This window comes from Pleurodeles waltl, chromosome 8, assembly GCF_031143425.1.
Source record: "Pleurodeles waltl isolate 20211129_DDA chromosome 8, aPleWal1.hap1.20221129, whole genome shotgun sequence".
NCBI lineage: Eukaryota > Metazoa > Chordata > Amphibia > Caudata > Salamandridae > Pleurodeles > Pleurodeles waltl.
The window spans coordinates 154,999,555-155,024,713 of NC_090447.1; the positions used below are offsets into that span (position 1 = coordinate 154,999,555).

General features: G+C 43.4%; 1 protein-coding gene across 1 annotated transcript in view; it reads right to left on the reverse strand.

The window, feature by feature from the left end:
• The window catches only part of ME3 (malic enzyme 3), a 384,512-nt gene that overhangs the window by 23,568 nt on the left and 335,785 nt on the right, over positions 1-25,159 (reverse strand). Inside the window, exons 9-11 of the mRNA XM_069203992.1 lie at positions 24,539-24,636; positions 18,728-18,841; positions 4,282-4,387 (exon numbers count right to left, since the gene is read on the reverse strand). Of these exons, the coding sequence (XP_069060093.1) occupies positions 4,282-4,387; positions 18,728-18,841; positions 24,539-24,636 (318 nt within the window). The remainder of the gene's footprint in view (positions 1-4,281; positions 4,388-18,727; positions 18,842-24,538; positions 24,637-25,159) is intronic.

Genomic DNA, 25,159 nt, shown 5'->3' on the forward strand with positions numbered 1-25,159 from the left:
ACAGTACAGTAACAGTCCACCCTTACAGGCTTATTGGTTTTCCCACATTTCATAATAAATAAATGAGGTGACTTGCCCTTGTTGTAACTTTTAAAATGCGGATCACAACTAAGGCACCTAGTATAACTTTTTCCCAATTAACCAGTCACGACCAGAGGCTTTATCATCTTAACAAACTTTGACCAACATTATTGAGCACACAGTTTACCACAAGGCAACCATCACTTAACACAGTAAAAAACATAAATATGTACAAAATTATAGATGCCCAAACCACATAAAATCCCTACTAAGAGGGCCTAATGAAAATGATCACATTACAAATCTTCTATACCCACAGTTTGTTCGAGTAGGTCACAAACCCCAAAAACCCTTACCTACCATAATAATCTGTGAATTTCAGTTTAACCGAATACCTGCCTACAGGTTCTAACCACGGTGTAATACAAATCGTTTGTTAAAAGACCACTGCCTTTAACACATGCTTTTCATAATAAGTAAGCCAAGCCTACTGACCATCACTCAGCTCACTAAATACAATATTAAATAAATATGGGAAAAACTGCAAGTCAGGAGTCAGATAAACATTGGTAAAGCCAATAGGCATGGCCTTGGAGAACGTGCAATGGCTTATAATTATGCATTTTGCAAACATGAGCAATATGCAAAAAAAGTTTTATCAAACCTATTAAAATAACAGGTTGACCTAGCAGGGAAGGTACACTCGCCCTACCAGCAAAATGCACTCTTTTCAGGCATGAATTCACAGGTGGTCTTCAAAATGCCGTCACTCACATTGCATGACTGCTGTATGCTGAAGATAAACGTGAAGGACACTAGGAAGGATCAGTGGATAAAGAGAGATGACCGACAATTCCTGAATGTGTATGTGTGGTTGTTTTATTATTATTTTTTGGGAACATGTAAGGCTGCTCAAGCAACCAAAGTGATCTCAAAGCTTGACTTAAAAATTTACGGGTTTAAAATTAACAGAAAGGGAAAAATTCGCTGTTCTAAGAATAAGCCTGCAATTTCCCAAACACGCCTCCCAGACTTATGGTGCTAGTATAGCTCAGCTTCATGTTTCCTGGAGCCTGTGCCTTCACACCCCGATTGTGGGATCCGCATCCACAGTCTGCAGCAAACCACCCAAATTCTAGAACCCCTTGAGCCATCTCTTTCCGTTCTTGAGATGGTTTTTGTTTTTTACGTTGGAGTTGGCCCCTTCCCCCACAGATCCAGATTCCATTGCTAACCGGAGGAGCCTTGTCACCTATTCGGTGTCCCTAGTCCTGAAGGAGCCCACAGCCCTGGAAGGAAGTGACTGTAAAGGATACTTTTCAAGATATGCGCCGTAAGGATGTGTACCACAGGGGAATGTAGTAGTTGCTACTGATCCATTGCTTGATCAGCTGGGATCTCAGTTGATGAAGAAGAAAAAAATCATTAGTATCCTTCACTGAACACCGGTCACCACGGATTTTGACACAGAGACACTGAAGTCATACAAATACAACTTTACTGGGTTCCGACCCTCATTGATGGGCCTAGTGGGTTTTTAGGTCCATTGGATTTTTTGTTGTTACAGTTTTGATGACTGGAACCTCCGCAACCAAGGGTTTCATCCCAAGGAGTTGTCTAGTTTTGCTCTCACAGCCAGAACCAATGAAACTGTGGACCAGACATATCACAGCAAGGTTGTCTGGCACTACAATCCCATCCTATCAAAAGAACGTAAACATTATAATAAAAGATCTGTTTATGTTCCAAGATTCACCTGAGTACAGCCCTGTAGGGTGACATATAGGATAGCATTGGCCATACATCCTAAAAAAACGATCACTCAACCTAATCAGGCCACTCCTACTTGATTGACAATTCTTCAGAAGGTCACCCTCAGCCCCTATTAGACCATCTTAAGATGGTTACCTTGATTTGATTGCAGCAACGCACTTTATGTGGGACTCCCCGAACTCTGCTTATGAGCCCCGAGCTCATCCAGTATATTGTAGCTGTGAACAATTTGGGACTTTATGGGTTTACTTGTATTTCATCTCATCTTGACCAGCTACCACTGGCTTTCGGTAGAGAAACATTTTATTTTTTAAAGTGTGCCATCTTCACTTCCGACCCAGTATTTTAGTGCCATGGGCTTACCCCTCACCACCTTAGCAGAACACAGAGGTTCACCACCAGGAGGTTCTCCTCTGAAAATCTCTTCTTGAAGAGATAGTTGATTTGATAGTGAATCCTTTCACACCCTCATAGCTGATTCATGGAAAGCTGCTTCTTTTGATATATCCGGACCCGCTTTTCGGAAAACAGCTAAGAACTTGGGTCTTTAGCACCACTATTTTGTTTCCTGCCCTGTAATGTTGAGACATGTTCTTTTAGTGCCAAGAGAGAAATGCTTAGTTTGTTCCAACAGTTGCAAGTGCTGGACACAGGTACCTATTTTTGGGGACAAAGGCTTATTTTTTTTTTAATTCTTCTTATAGAGTTGACATGTTCACTATATTGAGTTATGTTTAATATAGACACTGATAGAACAATCAAACATCACAGGCATATACTAGATACATAGTAACATGGTTGTGAATATATCTATAGGACAAGTCTCTTACACTGTTAGCATCAGGGAACTTCCATGTTGGTCCACATAAGTAGCTCATTTGGCATTGTCCCTATTCACCTTCATCTACCTTCCTTGCCTCTTAACATATATGAAGCCCTTGGTTAATCTCAAACCCCCTTTTCTGTGTTTGTGCCACTGATCCCCAATCCTGTGAATTGTCAGGGGGACCCTTGCACTTTAATTGCTTCCTCTGCCAGCATACACATTCTGGGTTCATCTATCCACCCTCAGCAGGAGCTCACTAGCCCATAGCTTAACTATGTCTCAATTGCCACCGTCCGGGTGGTGTTACAAAATAGTAGATTGAATGTGGATAAGGTCTGTTACCTCCATATACCTAGGAGAACCACCTCGGGTTTAAGTAATGCCCATCTCATACCCCAACACTCTCGAAAGGCGCCTTGTTACACCTTTCCAGAACAGCCTTCCCCATTGACAATGCCACAAGGTGCGTCTCCGAAAAACTTCCTGCATACATTTACACATGCATCTATTGTTAGCAGTCTTTCCAATTTTGTATAGTGTTGTTCTTGTGAAGTAGGGTCTATGACATATTCTAAGTTGTACTAACTGAAAGCCTGTCCTAACAGCGGCCTCCCGGGATATTTACATGCATCTGTCCAGTCCTCCTCATTATCTATGACCCCCAGGTCTTTTTCGCATCTTTTCTGGAGGGCCATCAACCGTTTCCTTCTATTAATCACTAGGTTCCTTCTATTAATCATCAGGGTCTTCTATATATGAGAAATAGCATGTTTGTGTAACGGGCCACCAGAATCTATATTCAAATGGGTACTCCTACTCTACCGGGTCAATGTGGGTCTCTTATTTGGACATAGGCAATTTGGGTATAATGAATTGCTATGTGGTGGACAGTTCATAATGTAGCTGAAGGTCTCCAAAGGTCATCAGGCCCTGTGGGGCCCACTCTCCCACATGTTGGATAGGTCTAGCAAATCCCAACACTGAAACCCCTATAGCTTTGTCAAACCCTCCAGGATACCAGAGTCCCAGAGAGGTGTTTGAAGTATGAGACATATCCCTTCAGAGATGGCTCATGTTGGTCTGCAAAAGCCCAATTATTGATCATGTGTGGAACATCTCGAGATTGAGATTTGGTAAATCTATACCCTCCCTCAAACACTCTTTGTCAGTGTTTGCAGAACTATTAACGGTTAACCTCCACCCCAGAGTTACAATCGTGTTACTTGAATTGTGATGTCAAGCAGCTCAACAAATGTATCACAGATTGCACCAAATTACAGGCACCCCACAAAAAGCAGCAACCAAAATAGAACCAGGAAGTAAGCAAGTTGGAACACAAACTACAAGCAACAAAACAACACTGCAAGCAAATGGAAAGAGGATGATGATGATTACATCGGAAAGATGATGATGATTACATCGCAAAGAAGCAGACGGAGACCTTCAAAGTGGCCCTAAGATGCTACCATCAGCAGATCAGCGAAACCAAAAAGAAGGGCCATCAGAACGCATAGAAAACGGAACAGATGCAAAGAGGTCTTCGTGATTGTCAAAGAATTTGCCCCAACAACCTCCACCACCAGCAGCATCATCCCATCATTATGGATTTTAAAATTAATAAATGAAATATAATGTAAAGGCAAAAATGCACTGCACTGTACCTATAATTGCAGTGGGCTTCACTGTCTGTACCACCTCCTCTAGCGTTTTCACCTGTGGGTGGTCCTGTGCGAACATCTCCTTCTCATGGTTCAGGTTACCGCGACCCTTCAAAGACATCAAATGATACATTGGAGTCAGTGAAAAGGAAGGTCACAGCTGAGAGGCGCTCAGTTCATTCTCGGCTTAATTCTGTACACTTTAATTCCTTATTAAAATACCAGTGTCCGGTTTTTGAACAGTCAACAAGGCTTCTTTTAATAATATGTAACCCCAGACCCCAAGGTGCCAGAGAAATGAACTGCAGCTACAAAACAGGTGACAAGTACATATTCAAACCAGTATCGGATAGCTAACCATGGAGGGGACCACATTAGGTGAGATGATAATTGTTGGTGTTAATTTGGAGGAAATCATGTGCAAACATTTTTGAACTTCTCTTGTGCAAATGGTACAAATCAAGAGTGCAACAAGCAAATTATTACTATATGCCTTAAGAAAACAGTGAGTGCAGTAAATCACTTTATTGTGGATCAACAGTTTGCTACCCAAGTAAAGAATATTTTCAGTTAAAAACAAACTAGACAAGAGTGAGAAGTTTTTCTTTTGGAAGTTGATGCCTGCAATTGAGCACCAGAGCTTCATGTAGGCCTACAACAAACCCGTAGCATGTATCTTCCAGAACATGCATGCAGGATATTAATATACAGCCATGTTGCTTTTATGAAATGATTGTGTTTCTCCTTTTGTCAAAATAAGATACCGTCCGCTAACACTATAAAAAACAGAGTATTGGTACTTTGTAATCCATCCTTGTGAGGCTATTTGATGTTCAGTGCTTATACTTATTTTAGGAAGTTTTTAAGCTTATTTTTGGGAAGACTTGGATGCTAATTTCGGAGTACAAATGTGCTCTATTAAGCAATCTGCTGCGTATTTTGGAGAAAGGATTGTGCCCATTATAGTAACAATTTGTATATACTATGTCTATTCTGAATTGTCACAAAATTACCTTGATGCAGGAGGAACTGCATAAACACTCTGCCAGGCTGCCAAAGATCAATCAATCAATCATTGAATTTATAAAGCGCGCTACGTACCCATGAGGGTTTCAAGGCGCTGGGGGGGGGGGGATGAAGGAGAGCTGGTGTTACTGGTCGAAGAGCCAGGTCATGAGGAGTCTTCTGAAGGTGAGTAGGTGTTGAGTCTGTCGCAGGTTGGTGGGGAGGGTGTTCCAGGTCTTGGCGGCGTGGTATGAGAAGAATCTGCAACTGGAGGTCTTTCTTCGGATGCGGGGGACGACGGCGAGGTTAGTGGAGCGGAGCTGACGGGTGGGGTGTAGAAGCTGAGTCTGTTTAGGTAGGCTGGTCCGGTGTCGTGGAGCGCGTTGTGAGCGTGGGTAAGATGCTTGAAAGTGATCCTTTTGTCCACGGGGAGCCAGTGAAGGTTTCTCAGGTGGTGGGAGATGTGGCTGTGGCGGGGTACGTTGAGGATCAGCCGGGCGGAGGCGTTGTGGATACGTTGGAGGCGTAGTAGGTCTTTTGCTGGGATTCCTGTGTTTAGTGCGTTGCCGTAGTCCAGCCTGCTGCTGACGAGGGCATGTGTCACTGTTCTTTTTGTTTCTGTCGGGATCCACTTGTAGATTCTGCGGAGCATGCAGAGTGTGTTGTAGCAGGAGGAGGAAACTTTGTTGACCTGTTTAGACAAGGTGAGGGAGGAGTCGAGGATGAAGCCCAAGTTGCGAGCATGGTCGGACGGTGTCGGCGGGGTTCCTAGTGCGGTGGGCCACCAGGAATCGTCCCAGGCGGAGGGGGTGGGTCGGAGGATGAGGACCTCCGTCTTGTCCGAGTTCAGTTTCAGACGGCTGTTTCTCATCCATTCGGCGATGGATTTCATTCCCTCGTGGAGGTTGGATTTGGCGGTGTGGGGGTCTTTGGTGAGTGAGAGGATGAGCTGGGTGTCGTCGGCGTAGGTGAGAATGTTGAGGTTGTGTTGTCGGGCCACTTGAGAGAGGGGGGCCATGTAGAGGTTGAACAGCGTCGGTCTGAGGGATGAGCCTTGGGGGATGCCGCATATGATGTTGGTGGCTTCGGAGCGGAAGGGGAAGAGGCGAACTCTCTGGGTTCTGCCGGAGAGGAATGAGACGATCCAGTCGAGGGCTTTTCCTTGAATTCCAGTTTCGTGGAGGCATGATTTCAGGGTGCGATGGCAGACTGTGTCGGAGGCGGCAGATAGGTCCAGGAGGATGATTCTTATGTTTCGCCGTTGTCCATTCGGCATCTGATGTCGTCTGTGGCGGCGAGAAGGGCGGTTTCGGTGCTGTGGTTTCGTCTGAAGCCGGACTGGGAGGGGTCTAGGATGCTGTTGTCTTCGAGGTGGATGGTTAGTTGTGTGTTGACGATTTTTTCCAATCAACTTTGCTGGGAAAGGGAGCAGGGAGATGGGTCGGACGTTCTTGAGGTCGTTGGGGTCTGCTTTGGGCTTCTTGAGGAGGGCGCGGATTTCGGCGTGTTTCCATTTTTCAGGGAATATCGCTGTTTCGAAGGAGATGTTGATGACCTTCCGTAGTTGGGGGGCGATGGTGGAGTCTGCTTTGTTGTATACGTGGTGGGGGCAGGGTTCTGACAGAGATCCTGAGTGGATGGAGTTCATGATCTTGCATGTCTCTGTGTCATTCACGTTGGTCCAGAAGGTCAGGTGGTTTACACAGGTGGAGTGTTCGGGGGTGGGGTCTGGCGTGGGAGTGGCGTCAAAACTGTTGTGGATGTCAGTGATCTTCCGGTGGAAGAAGGTGGACAGTGCGTTGCAGAGTTCTTGGGATGGAGGGATGTTGGTGCTGGGGTTGGAGAGTTCTTTCACGATGCTGAAGAGCTCTTTGCTGTCGTGTGCGTTGTTGTCCAGGCGGTCTTTGAAGTGGGATCGTTTGGCTTGTCTGATGAGTCAGTGGTGCTTGCGGGTGGCGTCCTTGTGGGCTGTGAGGCTGTCAGGTGTGCATTTGAGGAGCCATTCCTTTTTTAGCTTCCGACAGTCGCGTTTGGAATTTAGGAGCTCGTCGGTGAACCAGGCGGCTTTTCTTCTGGCTTGGTTGTCGGTGGGCTTTTTGAGTGGCGCGAGGGTGTTGGCGCAGTCATCGATCCACAGGGTGAGGTTGTTGGCGGCGGTGTCTGGGTCGGTGGAGTCGGGGAGTAGGTTCTGGGCGAGGGCGTTGGTAAGCTGGTCTTCCATAACTTTGCTCCAGCATCGGCGGGGTGGTTGTTGGGTGCGATGGTGCTCGGTATGTTTCTTGTAGGTGAAGTGGATGCAGTGGTGGTCGGTCCAGTGGGTTACGGTGGTATGGTTGAAGGTGACGTGGGCGCCTGAGGAGAAGATGGGATCAAGCGTGTGGCCAGCGATGTGGGTTGGTGTGCTGACGAGTTGTCTGAGGCCTGGTTGGTGAGGTTGTCGATCAGGGTAGTGGAGTTGCTGTCGTTGTTCTCCAGGTGGAATTTTAGGTCCCCGAGGAGGATGTAATCCGTTGAGGTGAGTGCGTGGGTGCTGGTGAGGTCGGTGAGGGATTCGCTGAATGGTGCTCGTGGTCCGGGGGGTCTGTAGATGAGCGTTCCTCTGAGAGTGGTGTTGGGGTCGGTGTGGAAGTGTAGGTGTTCGGTGGTCTTGAGGGAGTCGTCAGTGTGGGTGTCGACCTTTAGGGAGGATTTGTGGGCGATGGCTATGCCTCCTCCGATTCCGTTGTTGCGGTCCCTACGGATGATCTTGTAGCCGTCCGGGATGGCTATTGCGATGTTGGGTGCCGAGGAGTCATTCCACCAGGTTTCGGTCAGGAAGGCTACGTCTGGGGCGGTGGAGTCGAGCAGGTCCCAGATGGCGTGCTTGCGTGTAGAGCGGGTGTTGATGAGTATGCAGTGGAGGTGGTTAGTTTCGGTCTTTGTTGGTTTCGTTGTTCTGTCGCAGGTGAATCTGCAGGTGCGGCATGCGAAGGGTCCGTGGGTGTTCCTTGGTGAGGGCTGGGAGCATGCTGTGATGCGGCCGGGATCGATGGCGTTGAGTTGGTTGGCCATGTAGCGGCGTCTGGAGGTGCAGGGGTCTCGCGGACCGGGGGGGTGGCGCTGGAACGCATGTCCAATGGGAGGGCTGGGGGGGGAGGGGCCGCAGGGGTGGGAAACTGGCTAATGGAGCGGTGAGAAGGAGGGGGGAGGCGGGAGGGCCCGGGAACACTGGCTAATGGAGCGGTGAGAAGGAGGGGGGAGGCGGGAGGGGCCGCAGGGGACGCAGCAGCAGGAAAACTGGCTAATGGAGCGATGAGAAGAAGGGTGAGGCGGGAGGGGACGCAGGGGACGCAGCGGCAGGAAAACTGGCTAATGGAGTGGTGAGAAGGAGGGGGGAGACGGGAGGGGCCGCAGCGGCGGGGAAATAGACAGAAGAAAACGGGAAAGGAGGTGGCGCTGAGCACCACTGATGCTGGTCCAGAAAATAAATGAGTGAGCAAAAGTGAAGTGGGTCTTTGTGTCAACCCAATACAATGTGGAATAATTACTAAACAGTAATCTGGCTTGTGATGCCTCACTACTTCACACCCACAAACTGTAGACTGTTAAACTTACATATGAATTTTAGGGCGTATGAGGAGGCCCTTGGTTTCAGTGGAGAAAGGATAGACCCGGTGAGCGCTCACTCACAGTTCTGTGCCTGCTAAGTGAAATATGTGCAAAGCTGTAATAATGGTGAAACCAAATCTATGACACCTTATTCAATGCAAGTGTAGAGATCTTCTTTGTCCTTATATTTGATTTGTGTTTATTTCACCTTTTAGGTGATTTTACAGCTGTTTCGCCCCATGTAACGATATCACCATAGACATCTAATGGTGTCAAATGTACAAGTACACTCACACATGAAAACCCAATCACAGACCAATAAAGACATCTAATGGTGTCTAATGTGCAAGTACTCTCACACATGAAAAACGAATCATGGGCCAATAAAGATAGGTAATGGTGTCTAATGTGCAAGTAATCTCACACATGAAAAACCAATGACTCCCAATCAGTTTTTTTTTTGTAGGAAAGGGATGGATCCTATACCCCCTCCCCCATCGTAATACTATATTAAGATTAAGGCATGGAATCATACCCAATTGTTGCTAACCCAGTTTGCTGTTTGTTCTTTACATTGCCATGTTAATGCAAGATTGACTAGGATGGACATAAGCCATGAATACCCCCCTTTACTCTAATCCTTGCTTTTACCCTTGCATATAGCTTATTTGACATACTGGAATTCTTAGTTATAGTGAGCATCATTATATATCATTCTATGTAACTGCACCTCAACCTTGCTTACACACAAGGCGGTGAAGGACCGACTCAGTCTAGTCCTGCTAAGTTCCTTGTGAGACTCAAACTCTGAAAGTACAGGAGCAAAAAAAGAGACTTGAAAGCAAACTTTCTCAATCCAAGCCTTCCAGGCTGTAGCTCAACCTCCCCATCAAACTGCTTTCCAACTCTCCGTCAGCTCAAGAATGAGCACAAGACACATCATTTTAAAGAGGATTACTGGACCCATCCAAATTCAGGCTCTCCCCCTTCCTTAGTATGTCCACCTTTCTTTTGTGCAAAATGTCTCAGTTAAGCACCCACCTCCCCCACTGTTACCTATGACCTGACACCTCTCATACCTAAAATTCTGCATTCCCTGTTCTACGTGCAACAATCTATTGCGAGGGACACAACAGGCAGGTAACACAGAAATGGATACTATGTTAATGCTCATTTAGTTATAGAATCTAATAAGATATTTTGAGGGCGCCCTAGTACTGGGATGGTGCCGCAATGCAGTAAGGTGGTGTAAATTGAATCGATACAGCTGCACCCAAGAAATGACTAACAGTGTTAAACTAATACTACACTCTACAAACTATGATGATTGGCAGATGTAAACATTGTACCAAAGTCAGTGACTCATTTGAAATTAGTGTTTATAATTATTAGAGAAACAAACATCGGTTAGTTGTTTTAATAAGGGAACTACAGGGCCACGATTAAAACCACTGTTGATATTTGGAAGTTAGGTCTAGGTCAGCAAGAATTATTATATTTTACCTGTTGTTTTACAATACTTCACACATGCTCCTTTGAGGACAAAAATGACAAGTGTTAAAAATAGGCTTTCTTGGTGTAATTCACATAACCAACAGTTGAATGAGGAAGCACAGACAACAATTTTAAATAGTAAAACGTGCAATCAGTAACTTATTAGCACAACCGTTTTAAAGTCAACGTGTGTGGTAATGGGTCTCATTGTTTAGACACTTCTCAAATGTTTACCAACAGTACTAATCAGATGTGTCACTTATATTTTGCATAAAACCACTACAATTCACTAGATATGATTAACAATGCACTCAACACATGGTATAACTCTCACCGGCTACCTTATTGTCCTCTTGATTGATGGCTCGCTTTCTGTTTCTGTGCCTTTGGGTAAGTCTGCGTTTTCAGCATGGTGGGTGGTCCAAATTATGGCATGTGCTGTGTGCGTTGTTAACAATATGTGAATTTCATTGGTTTTATGCAATGGATCCAGATCCATAACACAGTTTATAACTTTTTTTTGTAAGTGAATGTATGCTTTTATTTTATTTTTTTAGTTTACTTAATTCCCCTCTTTTCCTGCAGGTGGAGCACTGCAGGGTTGGGCTCAGGTCTGGCCTGCGATCAGTCCCTTTGCCCTCTGCGGGAGGTCATCCTCCAAAGCACACAGCCTTCAGCTGTGTGCTACAAGGGGTGGGGCACAGGGCCTGGCCGTCTGCTCAACCCCTGCCCAGGGCTTTCGGTGGGTCTCAAATCCAGCAGAAATTAAAATCTAACTTCGAAAAATAGATCCCAATGAAGTCTTATTGTGATAGTCCTTCCAGGTAAAAACATTGCAGGATTTCACTACAATATCTCAAAAGTTACTGTAAAACTAGTTAAAGAAATCAATGTCGGTGAAGTAGCAAGTGTTTAAATTTCACGTTTTACTTAATGTATTTCCCTGAGAGCATTTGCTTTCTCCATTATGCTGATTTCTCTATTTTTTTTTCAAGCAGCATATTAGTCTTGTTTTGTGCGTACTTTGAAGTAGATCATCTGTAGATGTTTGTGCAAGTTCAGGTTATGGATGGGTGTTTAGAAATGGACCACGATTGGGAGCTCTGGAGTTGAAGATGAAGGCAGTGCAAGTTTCTCACAGTGCCCGTCAGTGGATCTTATGTTTATGTCTGACATATATAAAGCGCATGGCTGTGATATTTCTTTCCACACCCTGAAATTCGTGAGTCAGTACTAACTTCCAAATTTGAAGATGGCTGAAAAATATTTTTAGAGCCCTCCTCCAGGCAATCACATTTGTAAGACAAATCAAAATGTAAATGATAGCAGTTGTGAGTCTTGAATTGCAAGTTTAAATAGCAGGTATATACAAAAGCATTACCCATTTAAAGCCAGCTCTTATCATTTTGATATGTCACAATTAAAAAAATAAGGAATGGATTCACACGAAACCATGTAAAGCAAAAAATTTTTCCGAGTAAAGTTCTACTTTTATTACAAGGTAGGAATAAATCCATTTAGCCACTTGGGTTGCAGGAATTAGACATTTCCTACAAGAGCAAAAACAGGAAAACTTTTTTTCACTATCCGTTTATATGTTCCTCCTTATATATTATCAAAATTGACACGCCAGAGTTTAGCTGCCTACACTGAAGATTGTACATATGTCATGCTAATCAGATCATGAGGTCAAAAGTTATAAGCCTTTTAAATAGCAAGTGCATCGAACCATAATTACACATTGGCGACAGCCGCATTAGAACACAGAGAGAGAGGATACAAAACAGGTCAATGTGTTCTGTTGTTTAATATTGTCCTTCAGGGGGAACCAATGAAATAAAAAATAAAAAACACGAGGTTGAAGGTCAAGTGCTTATAAACTTCACAAGAGCTACGAGGTGGCAAAACAGACATATATGTTACATGTTACCAGTTCTGTATTTTTATATTACATATTTATTTGGTGCAATTAACTTTAAAAAAAAGTGGTTTTCCACAGCGTGCATCTAACAATGGGAGCTTATTGGAATCAGAATGCTTCAAGCTGAAATATACGAAAATAATTCTGCCAGAGAATGTGCAGCGTGATTTGCATTTTTTGGCATAAAGTTTGGGCCTTCGTGCTGTATAATCCTAGTAGACTTGACAATGGGAATGTTCCGCACAGTGTTTTAGATCCGTCATCATCAATATGAAATAAATATTCCACGGTTCCTGTGAAATATGGGTGTTTATACCTGGCACTTAGCTCCCAAAAGAAATGTTCTCACCGCTGCAGCAAAAATCTTAGATTTACACCAATCCTGGCATGACCATAGACTTTCACTCAAAAATCAAGCCCTTGGGTTATGCGTAAATCTCTTCATTGCTTTTTTAATTATTAGCATTTGAAGATGGTGCCTGGTGGGCTTGAAAGTTGAAAAGGCATTTTTGCTTAGAACTTTAACACAGTTTGACAAATTGTCATGAAATTTGGTGGACACTCAACATGTTAAGCTTACTCTGGATATTTTCACATTCATCCAGATCCATCGGGGGTGGGGGTGCACCTCTAACGGGATGGGTGCATAAATGTGATTATTTGCTAATAGCTTTGGCACTGCGTGACAAATCTACCCACAATTTGGCAAAAATTTAGAGGGGTTATTTTTATATTGGCATGTCAGGTTTTGTGCCAAATAACTTGCACACAGTTTTCTGAATCTGCATGGAAGGCGGCTAACAGTTAGCAAATGAAGCCCAGTGCAGGAATATCAGGTTTGTGCCGATCTGCCTTGGGGCAAAGGGTAGTTAAGGTTAAAGGGGGGAGTCTATCGCCATCTCCTGTTGCACACAGTGAAACACTGTGCGTTGCAGGGGCTGTTTCCCAGATGTGATTGAAAGCAGGCCCCCTAGCCAACTTCTGCTACATAAGGTCAAAGGGCACGTGCAGCTTGGTTGGGCACATAAGTGAATGCAGTACATACAAAAAAAAAATGTGAGTCCACTGGAACAAAAACACAGTTAGAGGGTAGTTATGGTTCAGTAAACAAAAAAACAATAAAGCCCATGCCTTGAAAGCCACCGATGGTATGCACAATTCACACTATAACTCACCCACCAGCCTTGCCTTCTACACCACTCTACTTATGCGAGAAGGCAGATAAAACATGGTGGCTGCAAATTATGGTGTGACGTGTTTGTTTCATACCATGATTGGCAAATTTCAAGCATTTTTCAGTTTTACTTTAGTTGGGCCATAAGTAAACTATAATTGGGCTTTTTCAGTATATATATATATATATATATATATAATAATTAAAATTACCTTATATTAAAAAAAAGAAATTCACTGAATAAACAAAGGTTACAGTGATTTTATAGTTAGAAAAAAGTGAATTTAAAAAACAGAAATTCACTTAAAACCGTAGAAATTCAGTAGTTACAGTTAGAATTATTTCAAGTAACTATAACCCACGCCCTAAGGTACCTATAACTCGTGCCCCTGCCATGCATAGAATTTTCTTCAATAATTTGACTGCTAATGTTTTATTTATATTTTCGTTGACGTTATACAAGTTGTCGTTGAATGCTGTAATATCTGGGGTAATTAGCAGTGCATGGCATGGGCAGGAGTTATAGTTACATGTAATAACTAACTATAACTGCTGAATTTCTATGGTTTTGTGTGAGTAAATTCAGAACCTAACTATAACGTGTATAGGACACATGGGGGCAAAAAATTGCCGTTTTTTCTTTTTTTTTTTTTTCAGCTGATCTGCGGATTCTTAGATTCTCCTCGGATACTCTTCTGATCCTCGGGAAAAGCAAGGCCCTGATTGGCCTGCCGCAACTTGACACAAATATTAACGTGTGCGTTAAAAAAAAAAAAAAAAAAGGAAAAAAAAAGGTCACTGAAAAAACAAAAGCTACAGGGACATTATAGTTAGGGTGACCTTTTACCTATACAAAACCACAGAAATTCAGTAGTTATAGTAACACTTACAGTTATACTTATCTGAAGAAACTATAACTTCTGCCGAAAAAATAAATTTTAGGCAATGAGTGATAGTTTCTTAACATAAGTATAAGTATAACTATAACTATAACTGCTGGATTTTCATGGTTTTGGACAGAAAAAAGGTCAACCTAACTATAACGTCCCTGTAACCTCTGTTTTTTTTTTTTTTCAGCGAATATCTGCAAAACAGAAGAGAGAACCCTGGGTAGTGCCCAAGTTTAGGTGGAGGTATATTTAGAGAAAGAGAGAACACTTACACAATTGTTTCTACGCCCAGCGACACTGGTGCCAAGGAAGTCTGGTGTGGCTAAAGGCCTCATCCTGTTGCCAGAGCTCGATGGAGCTGGAACAAAATGTGGGCATTTAGCAGGAAGGCTGGGAGCATAACATGGGCAAAAGCATCCCTAGTGTAATTTGCATGGTCAAAGGCCACTCCCAGCAGGCCCTGTGGACAGGCGAACTGGGTACAGGGCATGGACAAAGATTATACCAAGTGCCAAGATCTTTTTGGGCACTGGCTGAAACTTCAAGCCCTGATAAGAGGGAGAGTTGGTGCAGGGCTTTGGGAAAGGTCATGTTTATACAGTGCTGTGCATAGTCAAAGGTAATGCCCTAAGGGCTCTTGGGGTAACTGCACAGCACGCAAGGGATGGTCATGGGTTACACAGTGCACATAGAATGAACTGTGCATGGATGAAAGGCATGTCCAGCAGGCTTTGGGGGGCATGGCATGTTTAATGCCCACAAACTGTGCCCACAGCTTGATGTGCATTGGTTGCATCCTATCCTGTACCCAAAGCGTTTTAGGTTTGTTGTGCATGCTAGACTCTAGGGCAGGAGGACCAGATGCATAGTATGGGCAACAACCACTGTCTATGCCAAGAGACCACCTAAGGATATGACCAGCACCCAATGGTCACTTCAAGCAGGGACCATGGTACATCATAACAGAAGCAAAACAAACTGAAAGAAACGTTGTTCACAGAATAATATGGTTGCTTTGCAACTAGTGCAAAAAATAGATTTGAAATGAAATGTGTTTAGCTTGTACCCAACAATCGCAATAACATGTTTTATAGTATCGTCTTATCAGATATTTGCTTTATCAATTTATTAAGACTGTAATGTGATAAACCTTTTAAACTACACATTTCTATGTTTTGTCAGCCACAGTTAACAGCCAAGGCCAAACATGTTTCCACAGACCAGTGACTAGAATGCTCATGTTGACATGGAAAATTCCTTTGCATGGTGATGGACATGTACCCCTGCCCTATGTATCACCAACTGCAATGATGTCTGGATCCCTGGGGCTGATTCTTGTTGTCATGAATGAACACAGATCATGGGTGTGTTCCATGGCATTGGCATGTCTCATAGATTGTGGTCTGTTTGCTCTGGCAGAGGTTCCCAAAGCACTACACCTGTAGTGCTGAAAAGCTAAAGCCTTTTTCAGCAGTTAAGTAGTACGAGTGTGGTGATAGCAGCAAACCGTGTAGTGATCAGTAGAAATGAGCAGGCCTTTTTACCTGAGCCTACAGGACCACGCATGTAAATTTCTGAAGCGGTGTGCTTAACTCACCCTTGCCCTACATCAGGTTAGTATGTAGTTCTGTTCAGTGCATGTTATATGCATGTTCAAGGTGTATATGTGCCTATGAATGTTACAATACATGGAAGATTCTGAGTTATGAGACCCAGAGCTGACTGGAGGACCATGAGAAGGTAGAGAATTTAACCCAGACAGATTTGTGGATTGCTTCATGCTTGTGAGCTTGGTAGGACACAGACTAAAGGAAGGACAGCACGGTTCATAGGGTGCTCTTTGCTTCACTGAGAGGTCACTGGAAATGGGCCTGGGCACATCTCAGGAAAGAGATGGGGCTCATAAAAGAATGACAAAGTGTAGGGTTGAGGCCCTGAAGTAACCTTTTGATACACATCACTGTGGCTGACATCCAGGTATGAACCTCTAGTCACTCCCAAGGCCTGTGTTGTGGGGCTATCAGATATGGTGTCACTTCTGCTGTGACAGATCACTTTCTGGAGGAAGGCAGGACAGAGGAGAGTGCACTTCAAAAGGAGGCAGACCTCCAACACAAACTTTAAAGACTCAGACCGTAAATCACATTTGGTGTCTGGAAATTGACTAAAAGAGGGTATGATCAAGGCCTCCAAAATGGAGGACTGTCAAGCAGTCAGATGGGCTGTATGAGGAGGGGACGCTCTGCAAGACTTCTTCCATTGACCAGGGCTGGAGGCTAAGGCCTGCCAGTCTCCCAGCCAGGTGAGGGGACTTCACCCAGGGACATACACCACCACCTGCCCCTGGAGTCAGGAGCACCAATGTCTGCCTGCTTGCCAAGATTAGTGTGCCATGTGAGGAAGAGGAGAGCTAGAGGGAGAGAGGTCTGGGGGAGGGAGGAGGGAGATACTGACAATTGGATCCTTATAGCGAGGATACAGCTGCTGCACCGATCAGGTTGTTGCCCAGGTGCAGGTTTAAGACAGAGACCCCTGTATATGAGAGAAGGGTGGTTTTGAAATGAGCTGTGAACTTTGCAGCACCAACCAGGTCATGGCCCAAGTGTCAGTGTGATACAGCCACCCCATATGCCCAGGGCACCCATGAAGATCGCCATGGTGATTGGGCTGTCGCCTTTGTGCATTGTGAGTCAGCGACTCTGTATGCCGGGGGGGGGGGGGGGGGGGGGGGGGAGGGGGGATTGGGGGTGCCATGAAATGGAACCTGCTGCTGTGCTGATATGGCCGCAGTCTGAGTGAAGAGCAGGTGTGGTAACCCCATATGCCAGAGGGAGCCATTGAAGAAAGGCAAGGAGCGCTACCTGGTGGATACCATTTGTCGCGTGGTGAGGCTGTTGCGGTCACTCATGTAGGCCCAAGCATTGACTGAGGGGAAGACCAAATGAAACTTACTGTTGCATTGGAGGAGAGCCAAGGGCACCCAGACATGACCCCTGCAGAGCAACATGGACAATACTCATCCGAGGCAATCTCTGCAGCCACCCTGCCTGCAAGAGACAGAGGCTCTCAGAGACTGTAGTTGGACAATCCCTGATGGTGTGGCTAAGATTGAACTACTAGCTAGAAGGCTCCAGGGAAATTTGTCTGCCAGATAGCGTTTCAGCACTGGAGCTCTTTCGACTTTTACAAGTAGGACTCCTGAGACACACTGCTAATGGGGCCTGACCCGAATGTCTCTTCTAGTCAATGAGGAATACCCACTACTTGAGAGGAAGGTGGGACTCAGGGGGTTACCATTAAACACTAGAGCCCTGACATCCGGGGTCTGCATGTATTGTTTGTAAATAAATACTAATTTTGCCATATAAGAAAGTGTTTCACTGGACAATCATATATTGTTGCTATCGAGTGTGTGTTGAGTGCGAGCTTCTGTTCACCCCCTTTATTTACTTCAACTCTACCCAAAGAATCCTTGCCCTCGATCTGTGTTACCACTAAAAGTGATGAAGGGGTAGTTGGTCCAGCTGCTCAGGATCCATAGTCAGTTGAAGCCCAAGACATCAGGAGTTAGAGGCCTAAATCCCCACGGTTGGGCCCAGTAGCTCCTGCTCACCCCATGGCTCTCCGAACTGAGTTCTGACACTCCATCTAGCCCCTGTGGTTAGAAAATTGGCATTGCAGGAATCTCTAATCCATAAAATGGCAGAAAATTACAATTTAAGATTAAAAATTAGACGTGACAGTCAATCTACCTTATCAAGCAAACTGTCAATACTGACCTGCAAATATTCAACATTAGTCAAAAGTTTTATAATGCTGGAAACCTGAAAGGAGTCGTAACTGGCTAAATAAAGTCAGCAGTATTCAAGGTCTCCAAAAAGGCAGTGAATGCTTTATTGAATTATTTATTGGTATTTATAGTACATGGTATTGAGGTCAGATGGGGTCTCTTCTCTCTTGCTGATCCATTGACAAATGTTCTGCCTAGCCACCCTTTTCCTTCTCTCACGGACATAGTGTAGAACCAGGTGGGATGTTTGTGCCCTCTCTATCAAAGGACACATATTCCCAAAGCTCCCCCCTGAAGGTACAGCACCTCAGCTCCAATTACACGCAGTCAGGGCACTTACCCTCTCAGGGCCGGTCAGTCTGAGAAAGGATGCGGTTGCATTCTTTGGGCTGGGAGGTTGAGACACTTGGAATGATGTAGAAGGGGCCAACAACTAGCAGTCATTTTTTAACTTGATTGGTTAGTGAAGCCTGTGCTTTCCTTGCCTAGATGGGGCTTAGTTTTCAGAGGTGAACTATATAAACACAGTACAACTAAAATGTGTATTTTAGCACAGGAAATACAATAAGCTAAAAAGCAGCAGATACCTTAACAATTAATCCCTTTGAGTCAACCATCCAGATTTTGCGGGTTGCTTCTTTCCTCGGAATGCCTTCTTTTTCCATCGCCATGACGATAAGGTTAGCGATACCCATAGCAGCCTATAGTAGAATAGAAGAGCATTATACACATAACAATATAGCAATGTGAAAATAGATGGAGCACATCTTACTCTGGAAATGGGAGCTTTTTCAGGTCATTTCACCTTCTGATCACTTGTTACAGTTCTAATGCTGGATCTCTCAACATGTTGGTAAGGCAACTGGAGCTTCGGCTATGCCTTATAGGGCCTCAAGTGACGGGTCAGAAGTTCACGGCATTTAGTACTCATCTTCTAGATTTTAACTGAAAGTGTATCTAAAAGCATCACTGGGTGTTAACTTACTTTTTATGCAGGTGTGGGTCAAAGTTAAACAAGAGGAACTGTATACTTTCCATTAATAACTAGCTAAGAAAATTGGAGAGAGAATATATCAATGGTAACACATCTACGCGAATGCTCTTGCCAATTTATTACACACCAATGCTAAAGTAAATAGCTTTTTTTCATTAGCCTATTATACATTTGTTATTCATTTCATCTCTGGGCCCTTCATATGGATGCAACTGTAGGAGTGACACCTTTGTTCACTATCTGACATGATGGATGGGACCAATTTCTCAAGGTGGCAAGTGTATTTGTTCTCCTAGTTCTGTTTGCTTGTGTCGACTTTTGGGGAGAAGAGGAGGAAACAACAAAGATATCTATATTTGTACTTTGTAAGCTTCACTGCTCGTAAGACATGTCTCCGATAATAAGACTAACGCCTAGTTAGTTGGTGGGCACCTTGCTGCAAGACTGCAGATACTCTTGATAGCTTGCTCTTGAGGGACAAAAACTCATATACAAGAAATTATTTCCTCATATCTCTGAAGCTCTTTCTCTTGTCAAAGGAATGGGTACAAGAAGATTTTAAAAAGTGAAGGAAAGGATCGGGAACAGTATAAAACAGTGCAGGTACTGACATACAGGTTTTTATTAGTTTATATAAGATTTGGAAAACCATCGAAACCTATAAAAGCATACCTGTAACTTCACAGAATTATGTTACATCAAACTTAAAAATAAACTTCAAAGAACAGGTTCAATTCACCGAGTGCCACCAGCAGCTGGATCCAGTCATGAGCTCTGCATACCTTCATGCTTGGTTAAAGCCATTTTAAGTAAGGAGAAATCATCAAGCAAGCCTCCTTGTATCACAGGCTTGATGACATCTAGGACACATCATGCAAAAAGGTCTGGTGCCCAACCTAAGATGGTTTATCAAAGAGAGACTAATAACCCTTCTGGCTGAACACAGGACGCAATGGTGGCATGTCAGCTGTCTGGGGCTGAAGGTAGATTGAGTGAGGTCAGAGCTTCTGGGCTACACTCAGCTCTGCAGAGCATCTGTCCATACAAAACTGTGCATGATGTTCAAAGGGGAGCCCTGGTATTGTGGTTGGGTAAAGAGTGGTGCACTGGTCCGAGCAGGCCAATGCCTTCAAGTCTAGAAGAGTGTTTGTGAGCAGCAGGTACATACAATATTAGAAAATAAAAGTGTGACACAAATTTGGTGAAAGAGCTACAAATAGCTTGTCGACAGACATAACAAAACCCCTATTAGGTACATATGGGCCACTTTGTTGCATGGGCTGAACGGAACAACATTTTATTTGGCAACTAGCATCTGATTTATTAATAAGAGTAGATTTAAGTGTAACACCCTCAAAGAATTAATAGATCACTGTAAATAAAATAGGCTCTTTTAGATAAGGAAATAGACCAAACATAATGAACATATGATGTTTGCCTCATTGTAATATGCCATCAATCCCCTTCACTATAAGGCTCACTTATGGCTCCCTGAAGCTTCTTATAATTTTGAGGTTTAGGGGTAGCAGAGGTTTTGAAAACTATTACAAGCCCAATATACGTTTTGCCTACAGAGCATTTCTTTAGATGAACAGTCATAATACAAACCTACAGGTTATGACATCTAAAGGCCATCACAAATGGACGCAAACCCCATGTGCACTCGTGTAAGGACCCTCACACCAGACCTTGTGGCTACCTGAGAAACTGAATGATGTAGAAACAACGCTGATCCGCGCTGGGTCGTGTACATCTTGTGTTTGCTCTGCCTGAATTTAAAGCTGCTTCACTGAACGGACAATAACAATAATACTAATATTATGAGAACACAGTGTTTCTATCAAACACATTTGCAAGATGCAGGTATTACTATTAATTCACTCAATAGGAATCACATTACTCAGAAGGTTTAAAGGCTGGGGCAGCCCGCTGTGGATCAAACTTAGAGATGACACACTCAGCAGACAACTTCTACATCTACTAAACGACTTTACTCACATATTTTCAGTTCTGTCTTGTTCTGAGTGCCAGCTATTCTGAAATCCTCCGACATGACAAGTTAGGCCAAGGAACTGGCAGGAACTCAAGCAGAGACTTTGTATTACCTTCAAACTAGACATTAATCTGTGTGTCATCAGCAAATGCGGCCTTGGAGGAGGTTTTTCATTATTCAGGACAAATATGAAAACATTTTTGACAAGGCAATTTCTATAAATCCCTCTCAGTCACGATGCTGCATTAAAAAAAGAACATTTAAATCCGCCAATTACCTCAAATGGTAATGACAGTGTGCCTGCACGCGCTCAGGTTTATTTCGGATATAAACCATCTCGGACTGTGATCAGTGGCGTGGAGGTGGTGGATGGGCAAAGTCATCCTGCTCCCTCTTCAGACAGTGCACAGTGGAGAGGTGAGAAAGCCAGCTGGTCTTTGTACTGCATGTGGCTCGCCTGAGATCATTCAGTACAAACATCAATTCTGCTGAACTTCAGGACATGTGAAAAACAGATGTTGTAACAAATAAAGTAACCCTTCTGTCTCTGTAGCATCTCTTTTACAGACGCTTTTATCGACATCTGGTCCCACTGGACCACTCTCCAGTTGAGTTCAGATGTGAAGTAATCTCTCGTGCATTCCAAAGGAGGTGGAAGGAAACTCCTAAACAACCAATGGAAAAACGGTGAAAATAAAATACTCCTATGGGCTGATCCCATCTGGCATTCACAATGTTTTGAGCCAATGGATTAAGGTTTTCAAGCAAACAAAACTACTGCCTGAAGGAGACTGATCCAAAGCCCCTTAAAGTAAGTTTAGATTACAAAATGTTTCCTATGCATGGTGCATGCGTGATACATGTCAACCCGTAAAAGTCCAGAGTTGAACTAAGAACACTCGTAGGGCACATTAACTGTTGTACAACACACTAGGCAGCACAATATTATTGTACATGAAAGAATGGATCAGTGGAGTCCTTAATGTCTAGTATTTAAGCAGCACACCTGGGAATTTATTATTAGAGTTGTGTGTAATTGTTTCTATGCAAGCACATTCTCTGGTAAATACTGGTTATTGGGCTATGCGTATCCCGCGTAATTTATGTTTTCTTCATGCCTATACTCATTCCATCATTTTCCCTCTTGAGGATAATCGGTTTACATAGAAAATGTCTTGCAGAGACTGTGAAACAAGGTAACTTGCGATGACGTAAGTTCTACGCCAGCACCTTTAATGGCGTGAATTTAGAAAGTAGATGGTCTATATATTGGACTTGATATCTCGCGAGCCTTTTGTTTGAGAAGAGATACCTTACTGTAATTTTCACTCTGCCCAGGGGTAATGCGCATAAACCCTATAATTCTTGTGAAGCTTAACGGAGTTGCTTTTGCGAACATTTTTGCAACTTCGTCCACATCTATTCATTATTTAACTCTTGTTTAATGCAGGGATCATGGTAATGAAGTCAATAAAGGAGTGAAGCACACATCATGGTATAGTCCAGTTCAGGAAAATTGAGGAAAACCATCCTGGAGAGATACCTCTTGACACTTTCAGACCTTTACCATCTCTGATGGGATGTCCATCCATCCAAACGAGATTATAATTTTATTGAGATTTGCACACATGGTTTTACAAAAGAGCTACAAAACATCTTCATCACAAAAATGATAGTTTGAAAAAACTGAGACAAGTATAAATGTCACTGCGAGCATTTATAAAACAATCAAAACTGTACAAACAGGAGAGCAGCTGGTCGTACTCTCCGGCTGATTAGGGTTCACTCAATTTTATATTATTTATATATTATTTTTTTTTGGAGGGAAGAGGTGCTAGGACGTTCTTAGAATTTCAAATCGGGAGGGGGTGGGTTCCTTTGCACTGTGATAGGGTGTGCAGTCTGGTTTAGCCTCAACGCAAAGGATTTGCAACATTTATGAGCCTGGCAAAGCAAAAGTTGATGCATGACTTATTTGTATGCAGTATATAATCAGTAGTGCACATTATCAAGTATGTTCTTGCAAAATGTAAACTGGAACTGAGGCAGTGCTATTTTTTTATTTCAACACAACGACCATGTGGCCTTTTCACATTGGTTAAATCTTTTTCAAAATTTGTAAACTATTAATTTGATCGATTTTGTTGGATTTACGCTATACCTCTGCTAGGGGTACAAGCTGTTATTAATGATAGATGATAATACTAATAACCATACTTTCAATAACATAAGTAGGGTGCATTTGAGAGAAGCAGAAACAGCATTTTATGTATCCAGCGGTGCAGACAGCAGCGGTGTAAGGGCGTCCACGGTATCTTTCAACACAATGGTACTTACCTGCCTTGACCCGCACACTCCAGACAAGGGGCCGGTAAAGATCATGTGGATGGTCAACATGATATTTGTCTTCCCGTTGTTTGGGACAGTGAGTAGGCAGACATACACTCCAAGCAATGCATTAGTTGATTTTATATGGAATAAAGTGCACACCCTGCAGGACATTGTAAGGATGTTGCAAGTCACAGAGGAGTTCTAAGCTGACATAGAAGTCAAGGCTGAAGACTGAATTCCTACAGAGGATGGTACTCAGAGCTGACTTACAATATCCTCATTTTGTATGGTCACACCATCACCTTTCCTACAAACCACTTAAATCTCGGGGTGTAGCTTTTGCATATGAAAGAGAGAACATGTTTGCAAACATGAAAAATACAAATAAAATCTTGAGTGCTAAATTAAACACATCAAAAAAGCTGTTAGCTGTTGCAACATTAGAAGCAGTTTAATACAAGTCAATTTATTAAAACATACAAAAATATTCTAACTTTCATGAGTGCCTTAGTGCAAAAAATAAACATGGTGCCATAAATATCTTCTTTCTGCTTGTCATTTTACAGTTATAAAAACAGAGCAGAAGAAAGAAAAAAAAACTTTGTTTTCCTTCCTTTAAACAGCTACTTTAATTATGCTTTGTGACCTGCCCTGTTTCCCATTGGCTACAGGCTCTGGCAGCAGGCATTGTGATGTGAGAACTCAGCTGGAATAATAGGTTATTAGAGATGAGTTCTGGCGTCATTTCTTTATAATCAGCGACTGGGTGAGTCAATTAGAAAGACGTTGGAGAGAGGTTTTCAGTACAAGAATTGCAGAACCCCATGCACTTTAGGTTATATTCTGCCAAGCCCTATCAAACTAAATGATAACAAAAGTACAAAAGACCAATAGTTTCATACGATAATAGCAACCATAAGGTTAATCAGGCTTATTTTTGGAGTCAACTAATTTCGGATTACTAAAATGTTTACGTTCTAATAACAATACCGCATCTTTTAAAATGCCCTAAAAATGTCCTCCTTTTCACAAACATTCCAAGCACAGCTGGTAAAAAAATACAAAAATTAAATACTGTACCTCACCAGCGCCTTGGAAAACAAATTTGTGGTCAGAGAGTTTGTTCTTTGTTATTCTGAGTGCTGCAAAGATGCCAGCAACCGCAACAGATGCAGTTCCTGCAAAGAAAAACACAAGGGGTTGATGGAAAACCCACGTTTAAAGGCAAATGTTATTCTTGGACAATATTATACTTTTATATTTCAATCAGTTTGGTCTTTTGTTTGCAACCAAGTGCTTTTTGTGTGCTGGTTTACTTTTCATTGCAGCATACATGTTTTCAGCACAAAATAATAGGACCACATGTTGCGCTCGGTTGAACAGGAGCTACACCTGACGTTTTCTGCCTCAGTAATGATGGGAACGCGCAAGTTTGACAGTTGTTTCTCTTGGTCGCTTCTCTTATGGGAATCCCATGGCCAGACTGCCCACCTACCAGAAGGCTGCGGGGTCGGTGCGTGAGAACATCTTCCCCTCTTACGTTGGAGCTTGTGACACAAATCTCTCTTACCTGGGTCTGCCATGTGAGACTTTGCAAATCCAGGCAGGCAAAATAAGCAATGGCCGTCACGTGCACTGTGCATCCTGCAGGGGAGGGCCATTGACATTTTTCTCAGCAAGCAACCCTTGGTTTTAGGGTTT